The following is a 10,579-nucleotide window of genomic DNA, read 5'->3' on the forward strand; positions in this document are numbered from 1 at the left end:
GAGAAAACAAAGCTAGAGGTGCTGCAGTGTTGTGTCCCCGCGCCGGGGCCGGCCCCGGGACGGCGAGGGGCTGCAGGTCCGCGCTCCCGCCGCACGGCGACACGGGTCGCACAGAGCCCGAACCTGGGAGCCCGTCACACCACGGAGTCCGGGGACCAGGGCTGTGCCGACCGGCGAGTCGCGCGCCACCTAGAGGAGAGCTCGTTCTGCCGGTGCTTTCTGTGTACCGGGAGGGCTTCTTCCCCCCGCGCGACGGGCGAAAGGAAGCGGGCATTCCACGCCCAAGGGCATTCCGAGCGGAGGTCGGAAGGCAGCGACCAGGCGGGGACAACGACCTCCGGGCATCCCCGCCCCGATCCGCGCTTCTCCCACCGCGCAGGCGCGGGAAGGGGCGGGGCCGGCGCGGGAAGGGGCGGGGCCGGCGCGGGCGGAGGCGGGAGGCGATTCGCCGGATTGGTCGCGCGTCCGCGGGTCACGTGGCCGTCGCACCGCCGAACGGAGTTCGCCAGCTCTTCAGAGGCCGGCCCCAGACACCCCGGCGGCCGCGGGTCCTGCGCGAGGTGCCTCTGCCTCAGCTTCCCGCGTCCGCCCCGAGGATTTGGCGCCCCCATCCGATAAGTGTGAGGGAGGTGGGTACGCAGAGGGCGCTCCCCGACGGCTGCCGGGCGGCGGCGGGGGTCCGGGTGGCTGCGCCTGGGGCGTTGCGGGGGCCGCGGCGGGGGAGGCAGGGCCGGCGGCGACGGGCTGCCCCATTGGCTGGGTCGGTTTTGGCGCGCTCCGCCGTCCGCGCTCCCTATTGGTTGGCGGGCGCGTCCCGGACGCGTGCGCCACGGCGGGAGCCGCGGGCCAGGCCGCGAGCTGCGGGTCCCCGGCCCGGCCGCGGCGCCCTGGGGCAGTCGGTGCCGTGAGGTGCCGGACCTGCGCGTGCGCGGCTCTCGGGGCGATGCGGAACCGCCACCCCCTGTGCGGCTCGCTGGCCGGGATCCGAGGGGTCCGCAGCCTGGCTCCTGGGGGCCGGTCGCTGGACCCTGCGTTCCCGGCTTGGGGACCCCGGCGTCTCGGGCTCCTTGATCAGCGTTTCCTATGGCGGAGAGGCGAGGGTGCAGGGTGCTGATCACGGTTAGATAAACACGTGAAGGACTGCACTTGGGTCAGTGGCCCTCACCTGTTGTAACCCCGACACCTACTGAAGACCGTTTACGTCGCAGTTTAGGAGCCAAACGAGGACATTAGAAGTTTAAGAAGCAGCCCGTGCACTCTCTTTTCTCGTCTCTTCCGTTCCGTTTTATTTATTTAATTTCTTTTTGAGAGAGAGAGAGAGAGAGACACAGAATCTGAAACAGGCTCCCGACGCGAGGCTCGAACCCACGATCCGCGAGATCCTGACCTGAGCCGAGGCCGGATGCTTAACAGACTGAGCCACCCAGGCGCCCCTCTTCCGTTCTGTTTTAAACAGTGTTCATGACCGAGTAAATGATTTGAGGATCCCGGGCTGCGACCCTCACTCGGAGAGTAAACACTGCTCAGGGTCGTGGGTCCCCACCCGCCTTTCCCTAACCTGCAGTAGGCTAGAAACGGGCTGTGTGAGTGCTGGGGCCCAGGAGGTGTCCTAGTTTGAAATCACTGCACTCAGTAAAGGCAGACACCAGCAAATCAGGGACATCTATTTGGCAGGCATAGACATGTATCAGGGAGATCTGTTTGGCAGGTATAGACACGTCCAGGACCGTCAAAGGTTGGGTTTGGAGTGAGTGCTGGCCCCTTGGTCTCGTTAACCACATCCCATAATCCCTTTCTCTCCCTCTTCCTTCCCTCAGTGTCTCACTCAGTTCATGGTGATGGGTCAGCGTTCCCTACAGATGTAAATACAGAATCTCATTTGATTGGATATTAAATCACTACTAACTGCTGGTTACCAGAGCCAGTTTTATTACTGCCTAAAGCTGCCTTCGAAACCATGAAGTTAGAATGCTATTCTTTTTTTTTAAGTTATTTATTTTAAGAGAGACCCGGAGACAGGGAGTGGGGGAGAGAGAGAATCCCAAGCAGGCTCTATGGGGACAGCACAAAACCTTGAGATCCTGACCTGAGTCTAAACCAAGAGTTGGACACTTAACCCAGTGAGCCACCCAGGGGCCCCTAGAATGCTATTCTTAAGGATAGACCTGAGCGTACCCAAGTATTTGGTGACCATTTTTGCTTCTCTTGGTGACCGTTTCTCAGATCCTTTTGAACCCTGTATTTAATGGAGGACAGAATAGTGTTTTGTAAAACTGTTTAGAATACATACTTTTCCTTTTGTAACAAGATGTTTCGAACCTGAATTATTTGTGTGTGTGTGGGTGTGTGTGTAGTACAGATATTAAGAGTCACTAAAGTTAGTCACTTTGGTCATTGATAGGACTGCGTTTGGGTGCAGGGAGATAAGATAGTTCCGCCATACAGTAGCAGGATTTCTGTATTTCAAGTATTTTCAACAACAACAAAAAAAGCTGACTCCACTTTCAGGTGCAAGCCATTTTCTGTTTATGAATTACCAACTTTTTTTGCTTCACCAGGTGTATCATGAATCCCAGTATGAAGCAGAAACATGAAGACATCAAAGAGAATATAAAGGTACGTGTTAGAATCATTTTTATTTGTTGTAGAAAGCATGTGGTTAGAAGTAGTTTGACGTAATTTAAAAAAATTTTTTTAAGTTTGCTTATCTTGAGAGAGACAGAGAAAGCTTAAGAAGGGGAGGGCAGAGAGAGGGAGAATCCCAAGCAGAGGGTCAGCACAGAGCCCGACATGGGACTCGAACTCAAAGTTCACAAAACCATGAATGGGATCGTGACTGAGCTGAAATCAAGAGTTGGGGGCGCTTAGGGGCGCCTGGGTGGCTTAGTCGGTTAGGCGTCCGACTTTCACTTAGGTCATGATCTCACGGCTCGTGGGTTCGAGCCCCGCGTCGGGCTCTGTGCTGACTGCCAGCTCAGAGCCTGGAGCCTGTTTCAGTCTGTGACTCCCTCTCTCTCTGACCCTCCCCTGCTCATGCTGTCTTTCTCTCTCCTAGAAATAAATAAAAAACATTAAAAAAAAAAAAAGAGTTGGGGGCGCTTAACAGGCACCACCCAGGCACTCCTAGTTGTGACATAATTTAGCAAAATTTAACCTGGCTGTAGTTTCTATAAACTTTGAGGCACCGAACTTTTAGCCAGAGGACAGGTAACAACAGAGGGCCTTTAAAAAAATTAATTACGGTGAACAGTAAGTTTTATGATCCATGAATGTGTGATGTCTTTCCATTTATTTAGGTCATCTTTAAATTTCTTTGAATACTGTTTTGAAATTTTCAGAGTACTGAGTTTCCTACTCCTTTTGTTTAACTTTCTCCGAGGTACTTTATATTTAATGCTGTCGCAGATAGAATTGTTTCTTGAATTAAACTTTCCGTGTGCTCATCAGTACTGTATAGAAAACAGGTGATTTTTATGTTTTGCATTTGAACTTGTGTCCTGCAGCCTTGCTGAAATTGTTGATTAGATCTAACAGTTTTTTAGTAGATTCTTTAGGATTTTCTGTAAATAAGATTGTTGTTGCTTTCTTTCCACTCCTCCATTTTCTGAAATGATTTTTACTAAAATCCTTTGTGTCTCTGACCACAGAGACGCCCCTTGCCTTATATTACACATGTTTGCAGAATGTGTTCATGCTCTTTACCATCTAACCTGCTGGTTATGCTGTATTTCTTGAATCCCCATATAATACTGTCACTGGAAATCTTATCCCAAATATTTATTTTTCTAATTATAGGAAGAGACTTTAATTTTGAACTTGTGATTTTAACTGACTTTGCTTCGAAGCTTCTAGCTGAATTTACAACTTAACTAGGTTTTGCCACACAACTTAGCTGCAGAGGGTTTCTGAGAATGACCACATCTTCAGGAAATCTATCAGATTGCAGAATCAAGTTAAATAGAGTAAATGAAAGCCTTTCATAAGTGATAGCAGATGCTTTCCGATAGGTGGTTTACCTTGCCTTAGTCAGTATCCTTATATTATTTTCTTAAATAATACTGTGCATTGATAATTGGTGTAACATTGTCAAATACTCCAAAATAGTCAGCAGTATAAAGGTCTCCGTTAACAGTTATCAGTATACGGCCAGTTTGTTTCATCTACATCTTCATTCACGCCTCCTTAAGTCACCTAAGTATTTTGAGGCAAATCCCAGATTTCAGCAGATCCTTCTATTTAAAGAAGAATCTGTTTACTGGCTAGAGTAAAACTATCTGGTATATAAAGGGACTAGAGTTCTGGTTGGTTCTGATTCAGCCTCCAAAACTGTGACCTTGGGCGAATTATTTAGCATCTCAGCCTTGGTTTACATCTCTGTAAAACAAAAAAATTGGACCAAAATTAGATCTGTGAGGGGCGCTTGGGTGGCTCAGTTGGTTGAGCGTCCGAATTCAGTTCAGGTCGTGCTCACAGTTTACTTGGGTTCGAGCCCTACTTTGGGCTCTGTGCTGACCGCTCAGAGCCTGGAGCCTGCTTTGGATTCTCCCCCTCTCTCTGCCCCTCACCTGCTCCCGCTCTATCCCTCTCTGTCTCCTAAAAAAATTAAGACGTTAAAAAAATTTTTTTTTAAATCTAGATCTGTAAGAGTGAATTATGGTTGCTCATGGATTCCCTACCAATTAATTGTATGCGAAATTCCATGTGAGTAGTGCTCTTGTGCTTTTTTTTTTTGAGAGAGAGAAAGGTTCACAGAATCTCGAATTGTTTTATAAAAAGATTATGGGCTGTTAATGTCTAAGAACATTTTGGCTCTAAAGAGTCTGTCACTTCAGTGTATAATCTGTGTAAAGAAAATGACAATAGCAATGTTACATCTTTGGGGCAGGATGCTTACACGTATGAAAATTAATCTTGACAATGGTCTTTTTTGTTCTGGCCGTGAGTTATCTGGCTTCTTTGGCCATCATAAGTAGCAAGCATTTAAATCAATTAACACCTCCCATTTGTAAGGATCCAAAGTTAGGTTTTCTTCTATTTGTCTGCAGGCTGGTGACTAATCTATAATCTAAACTACATCTGCAGGGTTGGTGTAATGTTTGTTCTCAGAGTAGTTGGCATTTGTTCTTAGGAGATAATGATCAGCGGCAGGAACCTTACCGTGGGAAAGCGAGCTCCCTCCGCGAACTGCAGCGGGGGGTCCGGGAGTCCGAGCCTTTCTCACGCTGCTTTGGTGTCAGGTTCTTGCTGCCCTTGTTTGAGTGTTCACCATTGTTTGCTATCCCGTGGTGGCAGCATAACTAATGATTTTTTGTAAAAACAGGGCTTTCAGATCAGGAAACCTACAGAAAGCTATTTACATATTTTAAGGAAGGGCTTATTTTCTCCAAAACTGCAGTCTGGGCACTTTCCAGTACCTCGCGGGCCATTTGTCTCCTAACGAATAGGCTTGAGCAAAACTGCTTCTGCATTCGGGTCCTCTTACAGGTGTATTTGGTTTTGTGTAAAGTATGTTCTTGAAAATTATATTCCTGGGGCACCTGGATGGATGGCTCAGTCAGCTGAGCCTCTGACTTTGGCTCAGGTCGTGATCTCACACGGTCCTTGAGTTTGAGCCCCGCTCTCAGTGCAGAGCTAGCTTCCGACCCTCTGTCTCCCTCTGTCTCTCTGCCCCTTCCCCACTCACACTCTTTCACACAAATAAACATTTTAAAAAGGAAAATTATATCCCTTTGGTAAATACATACAAGTGTGTTAGGGAACATTCACTATTTAACAGAAGTCTGAGATGAATCCTTTTGATTAGGGGAAGAAGTTATTTTGCATAGTAAATAATTAACCTTTTTCCCCAATTTACCTCTTCCGTGGGTTTCTACCATAAATGCTGAGATGTTTGGTACATTTCTAGTTTCTGTGTGGCAGATCTTTTTAAGAGGGAATACAGATACTCCTGTTTTACTAGAATTCATTACATATGGTTTGAAGTATTAGAGCTTAGAAATTTTGTTGTATTTTCGTTTTAACTAGATACAATTAGTTGAGAAATGACTGTAATAGCATATATTGAAATGGAAGGAGGAAAGCTGCTCGTGTCCAGGTTGGGTAATATGAGCCATTCTTCGGATTTCTTCAAACTTTGTTATAATTTTAGGGAGATAACAGGTTTGCTAGTTGAATAAGCCAATGGGTTGTTCATATGCAGCATTATAAAATTATAGCAGAACAGGGGTGCCTGGGTGTCTCAGTTGGTTAAGTGTTTGACTTCAGCTCAGGTCATGATCTCACCGTTGGGGAGTTCAAACCCTGCATTGGGCTCTGTGCTGACAGCCCAGAGCCTGGAGCTGCTTCAGGTCCTGTGTCTCTGCCCCTCCACCCTGTCACACTTCTCTCTCTCTCTCTCTCTCTCTCTCCCTCTCAAAAATAAACATTTTAAAAAGGGCACTAAAATAAAATTATATAGCAGAACAAATACTAGTGTTCTTCATGTTTCTTTTTTCCTAAATTATAGCAGGAATAAAAGAACAACAACCCATATAGCAACTCAGTAACCAGATAATAAATTATGTTGATTTCTAGAATAGTCCTGTCCCAAGAAGGACTCTGAAGATGATTCAGCCTTCTGCAGCTGGAGCTCTCGTTGGAAGAGAAAATGAGGTATGTGCTACCAGGCTGCAATGGGGTACCGTTGATCCTGCCTCAGTCACTGAAACCTGGAAGTAACTCCAGACTAACAGTTGCATGTTTCTCACACCGGTGGTTGGCGTGTGGGTAGTTCAGGTTCGGAAGTTCAGCATTGGTATGAATACCTGTGCTAGGACTGGGACGATATAGTAAGTTCTGAACAGCCTATAGCAGTAATGTTTGATGTTTGGGAATAAAATGTTAGACTCAGGATAAAATCACTGGTGAGGGCTCTTAGACTTGCAAGTTTGAAATTACTGTCTTTCTGTAGTACTTCATGATTAAACAGTAAACATGATTTCAGCTAAGCCTTTAGACCCAAGCCTAATCTAGTTACTGCAAATAAAATTTCTAAAATAACTATACATTTTCATAGTTTTAAAATGTGTGGTTATTTAAAAGATCCAAAGATACCAAAAGGACAGGTGAGTGCCCTATTTTTAATACGTATGGACTGCCCACACCACCCAACTTTCATTCATTAAGTCAAAATAAATGAGATTGATGTATGTATTTTCATGATAGTTGGTTAAAGGCTTGTCCAAAAGGAAACATTGGAACGACCAGTCAGCATCCAAGAAGGCCAGCTGCGGAGGGGTCACTGCCCCAGAACACAGCGAAAGTAAAGATGTTAGTGGAGTTACTCAAGAAGCATTCGATTTCATGATTGCAGGTATGTAGTATGGATGACTTTTATCTTAAGTTTCCTAATAAAGGTAAATATTTGTCATGCAGTTATGAATTCTGCACATAGCCTCTTAATCTGGGGACATAGATATTTTCCTCAAATGTGGTAATTTAAAATTTCTTATGGTTGTAAATATACATACACTGTAAGTTGGGCAGGCCTTACTGTTTGTTAAGATCTAAATAAGGATGAAATAGTAAAGAAAAGGATAGTAATTAATTAAGGGTTATAAAACCTGGAGATCAGTTTTTCATTAGAAGAGTATCTAGCAAATGGATTTGAAGAAGAGGATTCAAGTGCGGCAGAAAATGCGGGAGGCGGGCGCGTGTCCTAGTTGTTACTGGGATGGCGGCGGAGACAAAGCAAAGCCAGGGATGCTTCATCAACCTTGTGGAAGAGTTTGTGGAGTAGAAAAAAAATTAATGTTTTTTTACAGCATCACATAACAGGAATTGTCTTCAAGGTCTATATGTAAAATATTGATTTATTTTAGAAAATCCATCCTCGCAATATTGGAAAGAAGTGGCAGAAAAACGGAGGAAGGCTCTCCATGAAGCACTTCAGGAAAATGAGAAAGTATGTGCCGAATGTAATCTGTGGCAGTTCTTAACATTTGAGGACTGTTTTCTTTTTAGTGCTTAACATGTTTGGTTAGAGTGATATAAATTAGCTTTAATGCTGGCTTAAGAAAAGTTTAATTAGAAAGGAGCTAGGCATCAGAATTGTGATAGGAAAGAAGCTTACTGTGGCCAGAGCCGAAGGTAGCTGTGCTGTTAGGAAGCTTCGTGCTGCATGTGTCTATCAGATACGTACCTGGAGGCGTATTGGTTGGGTGTGGAGCATGGCAAATGTATGAAATACTGAACTCTGCTTATGTCATACAGCTTCATAAAGAGATTGAAGAGAAGGACAATGAGATTGCCCGCCTGAAAAAGGAAAATAAAGAATTGGCGGAAGTAGCAGAACATGTACAGTATATGGCAGAGGTGATAGAGGTAGGTATTTCGACATTCACCTGACGCAGAATCCTCTGTTTTGACGGGAGGAGGTAGTGTAATCAGTAAGGGTTTGGGCTCTGGAATCCAGTTTCCTGGGTTTGAGTCTCCCCTCCCTGCCTCACACCATAAAGTTTGTTAAGTTTGGCAAGTTCTATATCTTGTCAGGCCTTTGTTTTCCTCATTTGTAAAATGGATGATAGTGCACGCTTTGTATGCTTGATATGAGGATAAGGAGTTACAACAATGAAAGTTTCGGAAGTCCTTGCACTTGAGAAGAGCCCAGTGATTGTAGGGATTATCGTGAAGCAACAGAACAGCTACTTTCTTGTAGAAATACAAAAAGACATTTACAAGTGAAAAATTTATGGAAAAAATTTTACAGTTCAGATTTTTAGACTGGCTTTAATTTAACTTTAATACCAGTGTGACATTCAGTCATTTATAAAACTGTTAATCGGTGCACTATGTAAGTTTGGTAGTCTTATCTGACTTTTCAATTTGGAAGAATCTAATGTGTTTATAAGAATTAGCCTGCAGGGCGCCTGGCTGGTTCAGTCAGTAGAGTGAGTATGTGACTTGATCTCAGGGTCATGAGTTTGAGCCCTAGGTTGGGTGTAGAGGTTACTTTAAAAAAATTAGCTTGATAATTGTTATTTTACAGTCTTGAACTGAAAAATAGGTCTTGGGTGCCAGGGTGGCTCAGTCAGTTAAGCATCCAACTTTGGCTCAGGTCATGATCTTGTGGTTTGTGGGTTCGAACCCTGCATCGGGCTCTGTGCTGACAGCTCAGAGCCTGGAGCCTGCTTCAGATTCTGTGTTTCCCTCTCTCTCTGCCCCTCCCCTGCTCATGCATGTGTGTGCTCTCTCTTTCTCGCTCTCAAAAACATTTAAAAAAATAGGTCTTAAACTTACTCCTTTTTACAAAAAAAAAAAAAACCCATTGTGCTGGTAGGAAGAAAGTTTTTCAAATAAAAGCTTGTCTTTTACCAAATTGCTTACATTTTAAAGCCATGACAGAATTAATGTTTGAAGTTTCATTTGGAAGTACTGTAATAGCTCACTTTTTTTTTTTGGTAAGAGCTCTCTTAACTGCCATGAAAGTATTGGTTCACAGCAGACTGGAATTAGAAAACCTGGTCCTTCACTATAGTTAGCTTGAGAAGTAGTGATTTGAATTACACTGTGAAAGCATGTCAGTGCTTTAAAAAAAAAAAAAAAATGAGTGAATTAGGGGGCACCTGGCTTAAGTCAGTTAAGCATCTGACTCTTGATTTCAGCTCTGGTCATGATCTCCCAGTTCTTGAGTCCGAGCCTGTTGTTGGGCTTTGCACTGACAGTGTAGAACCTGCCAGGGATTCTCTCTCCCTGCTCACTCACACTTTGTCTCTGTCTCAAAATAAATAAACTTGAAAAAAATGAGCAAATTATTAAGCACTATGGCTTTATGAAATATGGTTTATCATGGTGGAAATTTTGATATAACATTTGATTGTAGGTGAATTTTTTTTTTTTTTAATGTTTTATTTATTTCTAGGAGAGAGAGAGCGTGAGCAGGGGAAGGTCAGAGAGAGAGGGAGTCACAGACTGAAACAGGCTCCAGGCTCTGAGCTGGCAGTCAGCACAGAGCCCGACGCGGGGCTCGAACCCACGAACCGCGAGATCATGACCTAAGCGAAAGTCGGACGCTCAACCGACTAAGCCACCCAGGCGCCCCCGATTGTAGGTGAATTTAATGGAGAAGCATTATGAAAAGGACCTCATTAGAACATTGAGGGTCAATTAGATCAGCATACTGCTAGTGGACTTGGACTTTAAGCATTTGCAATAAATTGTTCATTTATTCTTTTGAAAGAGACTGCATGATGGACCTCTGGATAACTTGGAATCACCAAATAGTCAAGAATTTGATTCTGAAGAGGAAACAGGAGAGGACTCTTCAGCGGAAGACTCAGAAATTGGTACACATGCTGAAGAAGTTCCACCTTCCTCTACAGACGCAAAGCCACATGTATGAGATTCATTAATTCCTGACTCTTGAGAAATACACTGCCAAAGTTTACCTCCACTATAGTTCTTTGTAGCAGAGCAGACAAGTGTATAATGCAAAGTGGGAATCAAACTTTCTTGTTTGAATCCTGGGACCCTGTTGTATTAAAATACAAATACTATGTATTTTAAATCTGCAATGTTTTATGTAAATAGCATTTTCCCAGTT

General features: G+C 44.5%; 1 protein-coding gene across 3 annotated transcripts; it reads left to right on the forward strand.

Moving 5' to 3' along the window:
- The first annotated feature begins 476 nt into the window (after window positions 1–476).
- GMNN (geminin DNA replication inhibitor) lies at window positions 477–10,573 on the forward strand. 3 transcript variants are annotated; one of them, XM_039216700.1, is made up of 7 exons: window positions 477–629; window positions 2,559–2,616; window positions 6,574–6,651; window positions 7,204–7,351; window positions 7,860–7,942; window positions 8,251–8,361; window positions 10,217–10,573. In XM_039216700.1, the coding sequence occupies exons 2-7, from the start codon at window positions 2,566–2,568 to the stop codon at window positions 10,376–10,378; spliced, it is 633 nt and encodes a 210-aa protein (XP_039072631.1). In that variant the 5' UTR covers window positions 477–629; window positions 2,559–2,565; the 3' UTR covers window positions 10,379–10,573. The 3 variants fall into 3 exon arrangements, with proteins under 3 accessions (XP_039072631.1, XP_039072632.1, XP_039072630.1); XM_039216701.1 differs by lacking the exon at window positions 477–629 and adding an exon at window positions 974–1,150; XM_039216699.1 differs by lacking the exon at window positions 477–629 and adding an exon at window positions 1,668–1,708.
- The last annotated feature ends 6 nt before the right edge of the window (window positions 10,574–10,579 follow it).

The sequence above is a fragment of the Hyaena hyaena genome, unplaced genomic scaffold (genome assembly GCF_003009895.1).
Source record: "Hyaena hyaena isolate Hyena2069 unplaced genomic scaffold, ASM300989v1 scaffold_652, whole genome shotgun sequence".
NCBI lineage: Eukaryota > Metazoa > Chordata > Mammalia > Carnivora > Hyaenidae > Hyaena > Hyaena hyaena.